We start from the raw sequence: 19,472 nt of genomic DNA, 5'->3' as shown, positions 1-19,472 counted from the left end.
TGTATGTATAACGTGTACAGTCTCATCTCGGATATGGAATATTTAAGCTTAAGGAGAGCAGGCGTGCCACCCACGTTAAACGAACATACACGTAACGCAGCTTCCGTTCCCTAACCAAGTTACGCCGAATCTCGAATTCAGACTTCTTTCTTCAATATTACACATTTCGAGCCAGCGAATATCGCGATCCTCCCTCATTTCCGCCACCTTTCTCCCCTCTCGTCCCTTCCACGTATACACGTGTCTCTGTATATCTGTAATGCACGTGCGATGCCCTTTGAATTATCGTCCCGCAATTATCGACGCGTCTGATGTCATCGAACACGGTCTACGAAATTTACATCTTGTTCTAAATTCGTTATTACGAACATAATTTACGCACAATTTCACCAATGACAAGGTCCTCTTTTCACACATCCGTGCAGTGCGATTGAAATTATACACATACATGCATATTTTCACGAACGGTGCCGTGGATAAGCGATCAACGATAAAAAAAAAAAAAAAAAATTCATAACTAAAAAATAACGAACGTTATCGATTTATGTAAATTTTACAAACGTAAATTACGAAATATAAATTCTATACGATTCTGGCTTAATTCGTCTGCCGGTAAAAGTTGTTCACCTTTTTTTCTTTCTCACCCTTTTCGTATTAATTACCCTACAATTGAAATTCTACAAGAATATATCAATTAAAGCATATATACTCAGAGAAGGATTCATTTGTATTCAAAAACGAGTAATCGAAAAATATAACTCGAGTTAAATAATATCAGTCGAGTCAACCCGTTTATTATTCGGCTTAATTGACACTTGTTAACTGTAACGACGAACGATTCGTTTCGCCACATCTAAACGAACGTTTTCAACTACAAATAAATCCTTTCCTCGGTTCACACAAGCGGTGAAAATATAATTAAATCTATTTGTTTACACATTGTTACACATGCTGTATTTTATTTTTATTATAGTAGCTGCGCGTGTTCGTAATCCAAGTAACGGAATTCGGACTCGCCGTTACGAAAGTAAATGTCGCAAGTTAGTTCTTTCGCAAAATATCGCCCCTCTCCGCGGGCTTACATCAGAATAGGAGGGGGTGAAAGGCTCGGGAGAGTATATATGTGGTTTAAAAAGTTCCCCCATCCTGTTTTTCCCGCGGACGTCCGATCGAGCAGAAACGCAACCGGCTTAGTACTCGAAATAATCTCATTTCGAGCGCGCCTAATCCGCTTCCGAAAAGCTCCGTCGTGACCGGTCTGAATCTGCGATTCAGCGAAAAAGGAAACCGAGGCGAAACCCGGTGAGGCGGGGGAGGGAAAATAAAAACACAAGTATAAAACGATAAAGAAAGGAGGAAAAACCCCGCCAATCCTGTAAGTCTCTGTGTTGTGCACAACGCGGTCGTTCTGCACGAGAAACGAGAATATGGACAAGATGTACACCCGATCGGGTTAATTCCGTCACTCGAGAAGGCTCGTTTCTACATACATTTTTATAATGAAATTTCAGTCAATTTTATTACGAGATTCGAACGCACCGATCGAAGTAAATATTTTTAAATGTAAAAATTGTAAAGGAGAACGTAAAAATATAGATTTGTTATTTTACACGGGTTTAAAATAATTGAAAATCTAGTAGAATTGTTCTATTTCAGTCACCGTGATAGATTGTTTTACGTAATAAACAAGTTTTTTTTTTCATCAATTTCCTGGAACAGATTTCTTGTTTTTTTCCCTTTCAGGAAATTCAATATTGTTACATTTGTTAGTGAAATTTGTGGTTTTCATTTTGGAAAGTATATACATTATATTATGTGCAAAAAAAAAAAAAAAAAATATTTCTCAATGGGATTTTGGATTGAATTCTTTGGAATGGATACAAAAAGAGTAAACGTAAAGTGAAATCGACAGGAATAGGAATGTATTACATTTTTAACTAATTAAAAAGTAATTTGAACTAGCAAAATTAGTATCGGAGATTGTGTTTCGAATGTTTCTATAATTCGGTTCGTGCCGCATATTTTATGATAAAATCATCGCAACTTACGAGTATATTATGATAGTGAAAAAGAATCCTCTTACAAAGTTTTGATTTTGAAATCATGAATTTCTTTAAAAACATCCGCTGATCCGGACTTATGGTATTGAAAGGAGAAAAAAATAAAATCCATAACTCCGAATCCGAGAGTTGGGATCTACGATAAAAAAAGCATGATCAGGTTTTTCGTCGCTGTGACATTGATTAAAATTAACCGATTACTCGAGTGTCGCGTATTGTTTGAAAGGATCCATGTGTATAATAATGAAAATTTCGTGATTTTCATTGTGTAGTTTTAATAGCGGAGAAGTTTTTTGTTGATTTATAGTTGCATTAAAAACATTTTTAAATTTCAGGTAAAAACATTCATTCATCTTTCACTTACGATATCAAATATAGGTACTCGGTAAGTAAGAGAACGATAATAATTGATATTTTGATTCCATAAATTGATATTAAACCGCGTCGTTCACGGGAGTAAAAAGCAAAGACCGATTGTTAGGAAAAAAAAAGATAATCAATCTAATAAAAAATCGATTAATTTTCGGTCACTCTTTAAGCCGTATACATTTGCCGCTGGAGTGAAAACTTTTGCTTCAAGAGTTAAAACTCCCCCACTGACTATAATTTAAACGATAAAATTTGCCGCGCGATCGACGAATCATTTTCATTTCAATACACGAAACAATCTCCTCAATTTTATCGCAGTTCCGAATTCTTATCAACAACCCGACGAAACTATCTTAGCCGAATGTACAATTAAGGGGCGCCTGAAAGAGCCGAAGAGAATTTGGCTTTGGTACGGTTGGCCAAACGGCTGACGGGTGCATCTTGGATTCTAGCGATCGGTGAGACGGGGATAAAATGTTTATAGAAAAGTACTCGCTGGGTCGAAGAACCAAGGGAGAAAAAGGCCCGGGGTCCGAGGCGATCGATGCGATTCGAAGTGTGTCCGGGCGGCCCGGATAAGGAAAAGTGGGCCAGGGGTGAAGAAGAGGGTGAAACATGAAGGGGGTGGGGGGAGGTCCATTTACAAAATGAAACAGACTATTTCATCTTATTGTCAAGAGGCGAGATCCTGTATAGTTTACGAGCAACGTCCCGGCGCGATTCCAGGAAACGGTTCCTTCTCTCTCTTTCTTTATCCTTTCGCCTCTCTCCCCTTTCCTTTCCTTTCCTTTACCTTTACCTTTACCTTCGATGACGCGATATGAAGAAAAAAAAAACAACAAAAAAAAAAAAAGAAAAAACAAAATGGGAAGAAAAAACGAAACCGACGGAAGACAATAAAGCGAAATAAGCGACCCCCCCCCCCCCCGCCAATGCAATCTTTTCACCCCTGATGTGCACCGACCACCCTCTCTATCTCTTTCCTTCTCTCGTGAGCTTCTGAAGATTGTTTGCCGACACGACATCGCCCTTCGCTATATTCTTTAACCTACTACTGCTCTTGTATACACGACGAAACGTTGCACACTTTCGTCAAGTGATGCTGATTGCGAAAATGCTTCTTTTACTCTCCGCCATTCTTACTCGCGCGAAACACACGACTCGTCAATGCTGAAGAAAATTTCCGATTGCGCATTATTCAGGCTTTACATGTATCTACGTACAACGTGTATGTGAGCGCGGTTTAAGATTTTTTTCCAATTCCTTTCTTCTTCGCAATCTGCCGCCTTCGTGCGAGAGAAATTTTATAATCTCCCCCCACCCTCTCACCCTCAGATAATCTTCCCGGAGAGTTTGTAGCGAATTTTGAAACGGAAGAAGAGTAAGAAATGAATCGTGAAGATGGGAAAGCAATCGGTGTAATTTGAATACAATGAAACGGGACGAAGGAATTAGAAGAAGAGGATTATGGTCGAAGGTTGTGTACGGGAAATTTGTCCTGTAACCTAAGAATCCATCGCAAACACGTAAGCGTAAACATGGAGCGAGTATTGGATTCATACGTAAAGGTCAGAGTGGCAAAATTAACGAATTTTGCTCGACGGAAAAACTTTTTATTAACAAGAAAAATTCGAAAATAGAAAACGACGAAGAAAAGGGGAGGAAGTTTGTTGCTGTCGGTGTTTCAGCGTCCCTTTCATCTCATCACGACGAACGTTCCCTCGCGTCGGGTATTATGAGAGTGAAATTAATGAAACGAATGAAATGAATGAAGAATAAGAAGAAGAAGAAGAAGAGAAGACACGGAGCGCGGGAGTGAAAGGAAACAAATAAATAAAAAAAATTAAAATGAAAGCACAAAATATCACTGGGAAATGAAAGGATGACATCTTTGGATGAGAATTAGAAAAAAAAAAAAAAAAAAAAAACAAATTAGAAAAAAAAATACACACTGGACGTAATATACACAGACGTGGGATCGGGAACGCGAGTAAAGGATAGCGAGGGATGAGAAGAAGAAGAGAAAGCCAGTGGGAAAGAAAAAGTTCGAAAGAGTTAAGTAAGAGGAAAATGACAAAATAAAAAGAGAAAAAAAAAAAAAATTTCACCCACACACGCGCAAACGCGCGCGCGTACATTTATACATGCATATCAAAAAAAGTGGAATGAAATAATCATTCGGAGGTAAACGAGCTGCAAGAAAATCCTGAAAGCTTTTTAATGTATCTCCGAAAAGTTTGTTAACAACTCGCCCTGCGCAGAGCAGTAGCAGCAGCAGCAGCTCACGGGTCACTGAATATTTCATATTTATATTTAATTAAAACAAATACTTGAGCAATTAACCTAATCCCTGCCACTTAAGCGAAAGGCGCCGATGCCTCCTCCTCCCCCTTCTTCTTCCTCGCATTCTGTGAGAGAGAGAGAGAGAGAGCGAGAGAGGGAGAGATCTGCAAGCGTTAAAACGCCGGGGGGTTTTACGAGATGAGAAAAACAGAGAAAGGGGTGGACGGGGGGGATGGTAAAGGAAGTTAGTTAAGGGTTTCGAATCCCCCTCATCTCCCCCTTCTTCTTTTACCTCGCGGAAATATACCGCGCAGAGCCGATTTTCCGTCCCTTAAAGGGGGGGGGCAGGATGTGGGAACACCGATCGCTGCTGCAGTGCCGTTTTAATATTTCATTCGAAATTACACCCCCCCCCCCCCCCCCCCCCCCGGCCGCAGGCGCTGCGCACTTTTTACCGCGCAATGAATTATTTAGCCAAGTTCGTTCGGCCCGAGCAGCCTATTTTGCTATAAAAGTATCCGCCGGCCTAACGTCGATCCATCACCGTTTTAATCCACATCGGTCTCGGCCTCCCGCCTCTCTCATTCAACCTATTCCATAAGCGAAATAATACGTATCATTGGCAGTCAGCGCCACCTCGAATTTCCACACTCAGGGATTATTCGACGTGTTTGCGAGGGTTGCGAAAGAGAGAGAGAAAAAAAAAAAAACCAACGGACAATTTCTTCTTTTTTTTTCTCTCTCTCTCTCTCTCTATCTCTTTCTCTACATTCGATTCAACGAGAAAAAAAAAAAATGAAATTAATTCATTTCCGTTCGATCGTGGGAAATGAAACGAAATCGTTGACGTTTTGAACTTCGTTACTTGCTTAACGAGATCCATTGATTTTCATCTTGTCGTACGTGACATACATTTATTTATGTTACAGTATATTACCGAATGATATCTGATTCTATACTTATTGATTTCAAGTGATTTATACGCCCGCAACGATTTTCAATAACTTCGGTTATCTCGATCGATTCTTTGTTGGTTCAAAAATCATTTTGGGTTTATTAAGGTTCCTTCGGTTTGTACGATTCGTTTGTCAATCATTGATTTACGATTTTATTTCGATGAATGCGGACCCCCGATATCGACAATCGGAACCCGATTGCAACGTTTTTATCCAGCGATTTCGAGGGCGGTTCACGATTTATCATAATAGGGTCACCAACAGGTCATGATCGATCATCCTCTTTACCCGCCGCGCTCGTGATAAGTCGAGAAAGGTGTAATGAAAGAATTTATATAAAAAAAAAAAAAAAAAAGGCGATGAAAAAAAAAAAACAACTTGCATCACCACATCCGACGGGATGAAAAAGCTTGTTACAGCTTCGATGATCGGTGAGTTATGAACGGCAGCTTTACGTCGCTGCTCGTCTCTTCTTGTACCTCACTGATTGTCGGTCATCAAAGAGATACTTTTTGTCGGATACGTGTGTCCCTGACAGCGCCTTGTAGAAGTGACGTATGAAAAAGCGCGAAGAGCTGGCAGCAAGATTTTTCAACGATCTAGTTACGGATAAAAGTGTCGCCCTAAAAGAAAAAAAAAACAAAAAAAAAAACGACAAACGAAACTCGTCAAATTCAGTACCTGTAAGAATAATTTTTTATTTAACACATCTAATAACAAGGAATTCTGCATGAGCTAATCCGAATATTTAGTTGTCCTTGATCTGTCGTTACTTTAATTGTTAATAAAAAGAAGAAAAAAAAAAAAACACAATCATTCAACCGTTATAACGATAAAAAAATTTATAGTTGTTGTATCTGATCAGTGTTTCAGCGACGAAGGAAAAAAAAAAATAAAAATAAATAAATAATAAGTAAACAAAAATATCTCTCGACGGCAAATTTATACCTAATCAACGGAATGTCAAGAAATTTTGAATGTCTTGCTTTTCATGTTTTCAATTTTTCTACCCAATTAGGTATCGAAGTTATGAATAAACTGCGTTATACATGAAAAACAATTAGCTTACGCTTCTGCGCAAGTAATGGCGGGGAAATAGCAGGGCGGTGATTGTTTATAATACCATTAAGTGTACACGTACACAACTTATACAAGGTGTGAAATAAGTTCTTGCTGCTTGAATTTCCGCACACGGTGTGCGTATATATATATGTATATGTATATTTATATATTGTAGGTACGTGTGTGTGTGTGTGTGTGTGTAGAACGTTTGCGAAACGGGGGAAAAAGGGAGGGGAAGAGGGAAATTGGTGAAGCGTAGGTAATGGATTCGATTCGTCTATCTATCACTTAGCTCGGGCATTAGTGTCTGAAAGTTCACCCCCTCCCCGTCCTCCTTCATCCGCCCTGGGGACTCTTCGGTCAATAGCTACGCTCCTGCCAGTACAAACTGACGTATGGCTCCTGATCGAAGTAGCGGTGCACAGAAAAAGGGGGAAATTTTCTAAATCCCCGAGGGAACAGGTGCGCCAGATGTCTCTCCTTGCCGAGGAAAAATTGCACGCGTGTAAAAAGATGAAAAACAAGGAATCTGAAAGAGGGAGAGAGAGAGTGAGTGAGAGCGGAGAAAGGAAAAAATAAAAAAGAATGGATCAGTGGGGGCTGAAGAAATACAAGAGAGTGAGGATGTTTTTTTTTTTTTTTTCTAAATAATCGAACCTGTATAATACAGACGTAAACAGCAGTGAAGTACGATGAAAAAAAAAACTAGAAAATTTAAAGGAAAAATAGAAAAAAACTTTTAAATCGTGGTCCGAGAAGAAAATTTTATGCAAATAATATTCTTTTTTCAATGTGAAAAACGAACACGACACATTTTTGCTATCTACAAATCGAGCTGTGCAATAGATTTCGAATTACTTTTGCGTGAATCGAAAAGTTTATACAATAGTTGTATGAGCTTTTTTTTTGGATCGAATAACCAGATTCGCTGATATTGTTGCGGATGTACGTAAATTGATAACGGTTGGAAACAAAAGAAACAAAAAAAACAAAATATCCGTTCGAATAAGGAGTTGTAAAATTAGAAATTTCGCAATTTTGAAAGAGAAATTTGTAAAACCTTCTGATTTAACATCATACGCGAATTAAACGATACGTATAATACATCTTGCGATTCGTACCTACAGAAGTTCGATATTTTTTGTTGAAAATAAATTAGAATTTCTTGCGTAACGCTGCGAGTGAAAAAAATTCTGCAATTAATAACGTTCAGAAATTTCCTCCGTTTTCTTCTCTCTCGCACGTTTCCCTCGCTTTTTCTTCGAGTTATCAAAAATGAGGGTGGACGAGGATAACGAATGAAGGTAGAACGGAAGCTGGAAGAAAGTAAGCGAGGAATGAAAAACGGGGAGAGACGAAGCTGGGGTTTTTTTTTTTTTTTTTTTTTCTCTTTTTGGGGGTTGCTTCGCGATTCGTGAACGGCTGGCATTATATCTACGCCTATGGACAGATGCGAGGGCTGATAGCGTCCGGCAAGGTGTCCGGGTTTATCTTATGATATACGAACCCGGCGTGCCCGGCTCTTCCTTGTATATACCGGGTGTACCCGGATAATTACGCGTTTTAATTATTTAATTAATCCTGACGACGTTTCGGTGTTTTATCTAGATGCTCGTTAGCGGAGCCAAGCTGTATAACCTTCCCTGCATTCTGAGGCCGCAGGCCGCACCTGCGCCGCTAAAACTCCTACAATGAGAGAAATTTTCAGTTCCGGTTACCGCTCGGTCCTTAACTATTTTCATTTTTTACCACGATCGAAAAATATAGTTCCAGGTAGAAAATGATAATTAGTTTTATAGCTGTTACCGGAAACTCTGGTATCCGTTACTGTTCTTTCTCGAATACTTGATGTATCGTTGAAATTTTTTTTTCACGAGATGATGATTGAAAAGTTGCAAAAATTCGTCATTCGATAATCGTAATCGGTAGTTGCTCTGAAAGTTTCACCTTACCACTTATAATATTTAATTTTTCATCCAACTTTCATTGAAATCGACGATGGTGTTTTTTTTCAGAATTCAGGGTAGAACGTTTTCCAACCAAACACATTATACAGCATGTTTGGGAAATGCTGGCAAACGGTTTTCTCAGCGATGAAAAGTGTTTTCAAGTCGTAGAGAAGTTTTTTTTTTCCTCGAGAAGTCGAGATCCTTTACGATCGCATCGAACAAGGCCGATAGTTATCAATTATGACGAGGCTGAAGTCAGTAACGTTAACGTAACCAAGAATCAAGGGAAAAAAACATTATTAAGCAATTTTAAATCATCTTTATCATGGTTTACTAAATTTTATACATTCTTGAAAGCAGAAATTAACGATTTTTCCTAAACACGTGTCGTTACATTAACGTTACCAGCTTCATCCCCGTTAATTCCGTTGTTCTTCTTCAGGGTTCAAACGAAACTGTCCAATCTCATTAAATATAAATTATCTTTAACGGGAGAAGAAAGATTGACATTTTCTTCTCGTTTCCCCTATTCCGGAGTTAGAAAATACAATTGTTCACATACATGTATCAGGTAATGAAAATAATATGTGATACATTGCAAAGAGGAGAAAGGAAGCTTGTTTCATTAATATGATTATTTATCGCCTGATATAATACATCATCGCGTGTACCTTCGCACGTGTGTTAAAATTGCAAGTGCGAATCGTGCAAGGAAAGCGGTGTGTCGCCTGTATTTTATACCCATCCTCTCTCTCTCTCTCTCTCTCTCTCCGTGTCTTTTTTTCTCTCTCCCTCCCCCCATTCTTTACCAATAAATTCCGAGGTGCTGGGAGATGTGAAATACTGGCGTAGGACAGCGTAAATCACCGGCCAATAACGAACCACGAAAATTTTCATCCACCTGAAAAAGGTTTCTCGCTTTAATATACAGCTGCTGCTGCTTCTGCTGTTGGAAACGCGCACACGTTCTTCTTCCGAATAATTAATGGGCAAAAGTTGTCAGACGTATAAAGAATAAAATTAAGTTTCATCGCTCGTTTCCCGCGTGCATATTGTGCGTTATGTGTATGCTTAAATTTATACGTGAGTGGAAATAAGATAGAAACGTTTCGGGCAAGTCGATACTAATTCTGGAATTAAGCGCTTTCGGCGATTTTCGAATTTAAACAAGACTCCACGATTGATCATCATTTTAACAAATATTTGACAGAAAATGGCGGAATGAATTTGAAAAATTGTAATCTTGCTCAAACTCGACAAAGTTTTCAAAAATTTCATACAACACAGTACATAAAGCTTGACGTACTTTTTCATTAGATTTGTCGAACGATGCAAAAGAATCGTTAAAAAAACTTTATCGATACAAAATCTCGTACATTTCCGATGATTTGAACAGATCTAATTTGCTTTCTTTATCTTAAACAATATTGTAAAAAACACTCAGGGGGAAATGAATTTCTCAACGAATATATATATATACGAGTATATATATATATATTCAACCCCGTAATAAGTGGTTAAATTTTTTACAATCGCCTTAACAGCGTCATTTTCTACCTTTACATAAGAATACGTACGAGTTTCCGAATGCAGGCCAGAGAATACAAACCGATTTCCCTGACGCACGTTTGCCAAATGTGAGCATAAATGATGAATGTGAAAATCGACGATCTGAGTGACGTCGGTTTTATACGGGGGAGTGAAATTCTCTACTGCCTTGTCATTTTCGCACGCACACATAACGCGTGTCGTTTATAATTCCTCCTCGGCGGGATCCGCTGCGCTGGGTGTTCTGAATAATTCCGTATCAATCCACACACGCGGTGTTGCTTGCGCGTACATGTATATATATATACATATGTATACAAAACACGTTCGTGTAGGTACGCGTACATTCGGTTGATACAGAAACGAAGGAGGGTTGAACGGGCGGCTGATCCGTGGGTGGTGTGCTTTAGCTAAAAATTTGAGAGTGTCAACGGGGCGACAATACGGGAGAATACCACGCCGCGTGCAGAGGGTAATGCCGAGGGTGGATAATGGCGTCGAAATGGAAAGCCGTAAAGCGGCGAACAAACCCGCTCTCTCTCTCTCTCTCCCACCCTCCCTCTTCCGTCCCACTCTCCCATTCTCTCTTTCTCTATCCGCTGGTCTCGTTAACAGCGATTTTACCGCTACGTTCGCCCTTTGTTTCTCCCACACACGAGAGCCGCACGCCACCATTCGGAAGAGATTTTCGAAGCTGATACCTTCCAGCCCCGTATTCGGTGCGCATTGGCATTCCGGTATTAGTTGCCTCAAATAGGCGAACTTTCAACTCCGACGTGCCAACGCGGTTCGCAAACACTTGGTGGTTTTTTTTTTTATATTTTATTTTATTTTTTTTTTTTTGTCTCTTTCTTCAAAATACCCGATACCGTCGTCTCTTTATGTCCCTTTGTCCCGCCATTCTGTTTTTCACTATTTTCGGTTTCATCCATTGCTCTGTTCGTTACATCGTACGTTTTTACCGCGTTTACGGATATCCTTTGATTATTTGCGACCGAGAATTTGTTTTTACATCGTCGAAAACGGCGACGTTGAAATTTTCTCGTAAATTGTATAAACTGTTGTGTAGAATGATGTTTAATATTGACGCGAAAATTTGTCGTCATGTTACAGCGGTTAGATCAACGTCAAATTCTACGTATAGATTTTGGAAGAATGTGTCGTATTTTTATCGCACTCTGTACAAAAAAGTTTGAGATCGATGCGTTTCATCTTTCTATCACGGAGGATGAGGTGAAAGTAAAATCCTTCGCTCGTTTGAGAACAATGCGTTTATCTCGCAAATCCCCTCTCGCGTTTTGTCCAAAAATTTGAATTTCATAATCACGAGACTCGAAAAAGCCAGGGGATCTGATTTGATTCACGACGCCTCGAAGGGGTTGGAATGAGACGAGATTCGCTTCGGCGACCCTGTAAGCCGCACGCGTGTCGATAAATTAACGAAATAACCCAAGCCTAACCAAACTTGGAACGAAGTGAAAAAAAAAAAGAAAAAAAGAAAAAATCAAAAACCTGCGGCTACACGAGCCAAGGTATGCATTATGAACGGAGAAGAGAACGTTCGGCAGTCGAGCAATGCCGAAGGACGAGGGGTTGTCGCATAGCTCGCGAGATTGTCGATGATTTAATTATCCTGTGGGCTTAGGGGTGTAACGGCAATCCCCGCGAGTAAGTAATACGCGACAATAACGAACGCGTTCACGCTGCTTGAGGAATAAGAAGAGCGAGGAGGGAGGAGAAGAAAAAGGAGGATCTTTAAACCCGGCGCCGAGACTCCTTTTGCTTCGCTTTGCTTCACTCTCTTTCTCTTTCTCTTTCTCTTCTCCGATTCTATTTGTTTCCATTATTTTTCACGTGTCAAGGAACGGTGCACTCCTAAGGCGCCTATTATTAGTCCTAATAGACCATATGTTACGGCGCCCTGTCTCTCCGGGCGACTTGCCTGGGTGGCATGACTCGACGTCGACGTCGACGAGAGGAAGAGGAGGAAAAGGAGGACGAGAACGAAGCTCGACACCCCGTGCGAAGGAACAAGTCGTCGTCGTCGTCGTATTTGGTCGTTGGCCATTTTGCTCGCACCCCGTAATTGTGCCTCGCAATTAAGGACTTTGACTCGCCTTAAGTAGGTGAAGCTCTCTGTGACCAGAGGGAAAAACTGCTCTTGGTTCGCGTCGCGAGCTTTTCTCTTCGTAGCAATTTTTAGTTGTTTTTTTGCTCATCGTCGAAGCGAGCCCGACAGTTTCATCGCGCGAACGAGCCTCAAAGAACTTGCGAGCAACTCCGACCACGTCCATAAACGTCAATAGGCACCGTACGAACAACCGTCCAATTAACACTTCTCAGGCTTTACGCAGTGAAGAAACGAGAACGTGAACGTCCCTATCATCGGTAAGTAAAACATCGTTCAGCATCGTTACAACGACCAGGGATAAACGCTTGAAGCATGATGTGATAAAGAGACGTGGACTATTGGGAAAGACGGTTAAAAACTCGAAGCTCACGGACGCTCGTCGCGGAATGGAACCCCCTGAAGCGAGTGAACCAAGACTCAAAACCGATGGACGAGGAGGATGAAAGGGAAGGAGACGAGCCGAGGAACCAATGGGTCATGCGTGATAAAAAGAGGGTAAGAGGGTACAGTGACTGAGGTATGAGGTTGGTGGTTACGCCCGCGAGTGTCCGACGCAATTATTTCAACCAGGAGTCCAAAAATATAATCCCAAGTGGCAGAAGCCGTCATACCGCGAGACATCCGGTGTATATCATTCCTAAATACGCCTTCCCTGAAAAGTGCTTCTTCTTCTTCTTCTTCTTCTTTTTGCCGAAGACTTCGCCCCCGCGTGGAGAGCAGAGGTTTCCTATTAACGACGCCGAATCTGTCTGGCTAACGTATATCTCCGGGTCGGGTGGGCGGGTACATCTACACCACCACCACCACCACCACCACCACCATCACCACCACCATCACCACCACCACCAACACCACCGGCAACGGCTAAAGAAAACTTATTATCCGAAACTTTTTCGAATGATTTATACGACCCTCCGCCCAGTGGAATATATAGAGCGATAAATCTCCGGGGCGCTCGGCTCGTTCGCCACCACATCGAACCGAGCCAAGTGAGTCGCCAGATATTAATTACTCGATATAACCGTCGTTGAGTAGCCGAGTGTTATACCGGTGATATACTGTTATTATTGCCGGGGAGAATTTCTCAGACATTTGTTCGTTACCACTTCGAGTTGCACCGTGTATCGATTAACGCCCAGCTCGTGCTTCGCGGAGTCGAGGATATTGGACCAGTCATCCGGCACGATTTCACCCTCGAAGCCAACCAACCCTCGATTCCTCGCCTTCTAATTCCTCATACAAAATCTTACCATCATCGGGGGTTTGATCTCTTCTCGTGAACCGGAAATTACACCTTCGTCGTTACCTCTTTCTCAATTTTTTCACCAATTATCACGGTTCCGAATTTCCCGAGTGGTTCCCTCGACTCGTTGGAATGTTTTACATCGTTCGTTACTCTTCGTCCCGATACCAGAGATCCCGCATTATTCTGACTCCAAATTTCTCGCATTCGGAATCTCAACGGCACGACCCAAGAATCCTGCACCCGAATGCACTCGGGGGATGAAACTAACTCGTCTACTGCGGTGGTAAAGCGGTAGAGGAAAACGTTGGTTACACCATCGATTTGAGAGAGGGTGAAACGTGCCCGGAGACGTTGAAGTCCTGGACGTTGTTGCGTTTCGTTATCTTTCTTCCTTTTCGTTTTGCTTTTCCCGTTTTGGGCTCGGGTCCAAGAATTTACATCGAGAGAGAAGGAGGTAAAGAGCGGTATACGCGGTGACAATGAGTGGCAAAACGGTACGTCTGAGAATTCAAAAACCAGCTTAGAGGCGTCGCCTGGTAACGTGTACTTGAAAACAAGAACAGCGAAGGAATAGTGGAATTTGAAAAACTTGTAGCTTCGTTTGTCCGAGTCTGCGATGCTTCCGAGTACACGAAACCGACGACACGAGTCGGGAACGTCGTCCCCGAGGATTCGGAGCTTCGCAAGTTTGACGCCCTCTTCTACAAACACTTGAACGTCCGTCGCCCTCCTACCACCAGCGATATCTCGGTCTGCAGCGTTTATTTAACGGCAATCTATAAAAGTATCGTAAAACTTCCCTAAAACATGCCATGGCAGTAAACTACTTTGCTCCTAGTTGATACACTCGTGTCTACTCACTCAGCTCCGCCCGTCTTCTCTTCGCTTCGAAACTTTTTTTTTTTTTTTTCTTCTTCTCTTTCACCGCGCCTCAGGTGCGGGTGGGTGCGGGAATTTTCTCGGCTCTGGTTCATCGCCCTGAGAGTTTCCATCGCCGTTCAAAGGAGGGATAAAAAAAAAAAGGGACCACTTAGTACATACGTTTAAACACAGACTTCTCGTTCGCGCAGTAACTTCTGAGTCACGGTCTTCTCCTTCTTGTACCGCACCTAATTGCCCATCCAACGAATGATATCCGACAGAGTCCCGGAATATAAATAAAACCAAGAGAGCACCGCGTCGGTTTGGCTAATTATTCATCAACCGTTTGTCGACCTCCAACGGGACACTTTGATGACCCTTGGTGAAAATTCTGGGACGCGAAGCCGCGGGTGGCGCTGGTTTAATTACAAGAAGTGAATTTGAGGATGCGTCAGTCCTGTCGACCAAGTGTCAAATTTCCCCGGGCTTCGGAAGACAATGCCAATTCGCTTTATACGTTAAACTTTCACAATGGCACCCAGAAATCGACCGTGCGACGGAACGAGCTTTGGTCTAATCATCTAGAGTGATACGAGAACTCGTGTGGCCCCCGTTACTTGACTTACCGGAGTCAAAGTCACGCGAGAGCACTTCGAGCTCATGCTGCTATTGCCGCTGCCTAAACTCCTACGAAATTACTCCAAGTCACGTGAAACCCTGTCAAGTATCCCGACTTCCAACGCGTCGCAGTTACGAAAGGCGGTGCGAAATTGGTTACTCCGGATTTCACACTCCGAAAAGTTCGTTGAGACGATATTCTTAGAGCCGAAGTCACTTTGATGTCTCGAACGAACATTTCGAATCTCTCGAAGTCACCGTGCAGCTTGAACTCTGACACGTATCAATGCTTAACCCGCTTCGCGAACATATCCATGGAGACCATTCTGGGTCAAAATAACCATGTCCCATTTTCGATGTGCCAGTATTTCAAGCGTGCGATTCCGATCTACGTGAAAAAATCCATGGGTATAATACGACCATCTTGGAATGTTACAGTGTAGCTTGGAAGCTGCGTAAACGTAAGTCATAAATACGAAACAGTAAGTCTGGTTTTAGAAGCCAAAGGTACGGGTCAGAATGACCTGGTGTGTTCTCCAAGGGTTTTAGCATTTATAGGCTCTCGGAGTTGATCGGCCTTGGAATTCATCGAACCATTTTTCATTTCTGCAGCAGAAAAAGAAGAAGAAGAAGAGAGAGCGGCAGAATTGTCGAGGACATAGAAGACGAGCAAGGTTTGCCAGAAACGGCGGTTTCCTAACACAAAGAGAACCGTGGGATATCCAAGTGACAAATAAACGTGAGTTTGACATAGTTCGCCTTTCTCCGGCAACGTCTATCTCGTTCCGGAGGCTTACAAGAATAATATATCCGCGCATGTGTGCGTCTTGAATGGTCGTCCGGGTGAAATGCCTAGTCTGTCTTTTGGTAGGCAGTTACAAACGCGGTCGCATTTCTGTCTTCCCTTGGCTCTCTGGATGCCGGCTCGCCTGATGCCTGGCACCGCCACTGACTGTGAGGAACTTGAAGTAACGCGGGTTGCGAACAAGAATAGAAGAGAGAGAGAGAGAGACGAGAAACTGACGGAAAGACAGGGGCGAAGAACCCACTGATGGACGGACAGGCGAACAGACGGCATCGCAATTTTAGTACGACTAAACGCGCGTTTCGTCTCGGTTCAATCAGTCCAAGTCGTTAAAGTCTTTTGTTTTTTCCACCTCATTTTTCTCATATTGCAGAAAAAGCTTGATTAATTGTGCATTTTTTGAGGCACGATAAAGCCGAGGGATAATTATCGTATTCAAGTCGAGCGATGATTAAGACATTAATATAGATGTTGAGCACGTCGTTTTTTTTTTTTTTTGTTTGTTTTGTTAATATAATTCATGTTGCTCGGATAAGCTTTTTTCGTGTTTAACGATATTGCATAAATCAGTTGAGCTGAATAATTAACAGAATAATTTTGTGGCTGAGTTTATTATTGTTATAATTTGTTTCTCTCTGTGTCGTTTGGAATAAAATTTCTTTTGTGCTTAATACATGATTCTGATTTTTCAGTCTCAGTTTCCTGGTAGATATCCGGTAGATTATAATGCTGGAGTAATGTAATGTTCGATATATTTGGCTGCAGCAAATTTTTACATCGTATGATTATTGTCTGATTATACGATTTAAAAAGTTTAATTTCGATTTCAATTGATCGAGATTCAAAAAAATATCATACCTCTTATCGCACAGCGTTGAAAGACCGAATTTTCGAATCACGTACGAGGTTTGAGTAATTGATGGTGTTTTTTTTTCTTGCTTTTTTTTTCTTAATTGTTGTATGAACGGGAGTGGGAAAATAAATTAGGTATAATACACACGGGTCACGTTATATTATTTCAAAGATAAGATCCTCGGAAAAGAGAGAGAAGGTTGAAAAAATTTCCCCCCGAACGACTTAATTTATGTATATGATATTTATATACCTGTTTCATACATAGATAACCCAGCATATATGTGTGTATACACATGTATATGTATATTTTTATACACTGCATATACTCACAGTATAATGCGAAAAGTACATATTTCCATACGTGGAGATTTTAATTTATTTTTACCTTCTTTTCTTCTCTTGTATATCCAATTATGCTATCAAACGGTGTTAATAAAAATCAACCCTTGTGATAAAAATTGTACTAAATTTAATTTACTGTGGATATTTTTGTCCTGAAATCTTCTGTTCTTGTTTTTCTAGCAAGTTTTAGTTTGCTGTTTTTCGGTTGCTAAGCAAAAGTGAATATTTTTTCGTACTGCAATCAAGACACAGTGAAAAAATCCTGAATGATCCGAAAAAAATGTATATTTTTCCACATCATACTGAGATTGAGTTTGATTTTTGATACTGTGATTTATTGTTCTCAATTTTTTTTTAAGAGGAAGAAAAAGAAAAACCAAGATATCGTGAAGCTTGACGGGCCGTTCTTGACTTATACCGGGACAATCTCTTGAAACTTGAAAATGAATCGCGCATGCGCGAAATAATCAAACCTCATTGGTCGGCCAAATCTTCCCGCAGCGATATTTTTGTCCGCGACGCAGGCGGGCCAACCTACGCAAAATGTCGACGTTTGAATTTTCAAAGAGCGTAAGCATTGAATTCCGAGCGTTCTTCGAAGAATCAACTTTCCGACCCGACAACAAACGCTTCCGAAACCTTTCCGAGTCGCTGCCTCGATTATTTGAGATTCTAACCTCGAAAATTCGTATCAACCGCATCGCCGGCAGAAAGAGTTCGACAGCTGAAAACTCGGATTGGCCAGCCTGCGCGAACAGCCGATAAAACTCGCGCATGCGCGGTTCATTTTCAAGTTTCAACATATTGTCCCGGTATACATCTGTGAGCAGTACGTAGAATCAGTCGTCCATGTACAGTATAAACGCGAAACGCGGGGTAATTCTCTGCACAGAAATGCAGGGAAGGTGGGATTCGACCGTGCAACTAGGTGGATGTCGAATAAGCCCGGATGTAGGTACCCGCGTGGCTCTGAGGGTGGTGAGAGGTATCTGCAGGTATAACGGCCGGCAATAAAGCGCAATAAGGTAATAAAAGTTACGCGATAACTGAGACACCGTGTTTATACGCTGTAAATTCGCCTTACGAAGATATTGTCCGAGGAGGTGGGAGGTGGTTGAGGGTCCAACGCACCCCTGCCGAGAGTAACCTCGTGGGTTGTTGTAGCCACGAGCCCCGGTGAGTCGGCGGCGCCGCACGCGAGGTGCCCATTAAAATTCGATCAGATAGTCTTATATTTGCTTTGCGATTAGGCGAATGCTTCTTCAAAAGAAGTTCTTTTTGGCGGGCATAAATTTTACCCCAATTAAATATATGTGTTATACGTGTATGTATTTACCTGTATTCCGGGTACTGGTGAATGTAGTTACTACACCATTCGCGTTTCTATTATTATTATTACTATTATATTGTTGTTGTTGTTATTGTTATTATTATTATTATTATTATTATTATTATACACCCTTCATTTCCTCGAGCACCCATTGAATTCCCCGACGGGAATTACAAGCTCGAAGAAAAGAAGAGAAAGGAAAAGAGGAGAAAGGCAAGTCGGGAGTTATAAGTAACCAGTCCCCCTCCTCCTTCTAGCCCTGATGAATTCATCGCGATAAAGTTAATCTCTTTGTAAGTGTGATTCTCGGCGACCTCCGACCTGTTCAAAACCATGGTCTGCAAGGCTTTCGAAGAACAGTTGATTTGGCGGGGTGGTAGGGAGAGAAAAAATAAAACAAAAAAAAAAAAAAAAAGAAAAACGAAACCGCAGGGCCGAATCGACATATTTCTGTTTCAAAGTGTTTCATTTTCGATCGATCAAAAGTGAATTAAAAAACAAAAAAAACGAAAAATAAACGAAAAACTTTATGGAAATTCATCAAGGGGTGTGTTTGTGTATTTTTTTTTTTTTTTTGTACTATATTTTTAGTCACTCACCCCCTTGTCGCGAATTGAAGGCCCAGCTGTTGTCGGCCGCGACGAGTAACAGCAGCAAAGGGCTGAAAATCGGCGGTATCAAAGACGGCGGCATATTTCCTTAGACGTGCACCTTTCGCACCTCGGCGAAATTTTCGCTTAACCCACGCCCCTCATCACACCCAACCTGAAACAGAGTTGGAAAGTGGATATGGATTGATCATCGCGCTGCCCAACGCGGGGCTGCATAAGTAATTGCTGGTTTTTGCGTATAAGCTTGACTGATTATTGTCTCGTCTCATTAATCACAGACCTAGATTCCACCACTTCGAGTTGAGCCGGGGATTCCCGGGCCGAACCCACCGTCTGATGAAATTCCGCAAGCACGCGTTGACTAGACGAATAACTCATTCGAACTATCGGACGTTGAAGAAACGTTTGTACAGGTCTGTTTTTATTAATAGGCTGTACGCAATTTT

General features: G+C 41.4%; 1 protein-coding gene across 7 annotated transcripts in view; it reads right to left on the bottom strand.

Annotated features, from left to right (window-relative positions):
* LOC124216896 (uncharacterized) overlaps positions 1 to 19,472 on the bottom strand; it is a 176,067-nt gene that overhangs the window by 49,624 nt on the left and 106,971 nt on the right. For all 7 annotated transcript variants that reach the window (XM_046621976.2, XM_046621973.2, XM_046621972.2 and 4 more), the window contains one exon: positions 19,015 to 19,180. In XM_046621976.2, coding sequence (XP_046477932.1) covers positions 19,015 to 19,108 — 94 coding nt within the window. In that variant the 5' untranslated portion in view covers positions 19,109 to 19,180. The remainder of the gene's footprint in view (positions 1 to 19,014; positions 19,181 to 19,472) is intronic.

This window comes from Neodiprion pinetum, chromosome 4 (assembly GCF_021155775.2).
Source record: "Neodiprion pinetum isolate iyNeoPine1 chromosome 4, iyNeoPine1.2, whole genome shotgun sequence".
Taxonomy (NCBI): Eukaryota; Metazoa; Arthropoda; class Insecta; order Hymenoptera; family Diprionidae; genus Neodiprion; species Neodiprion pinetum.
This window is presented reverse-complemented; position numbering and strand designations above follow the sequence as displayed.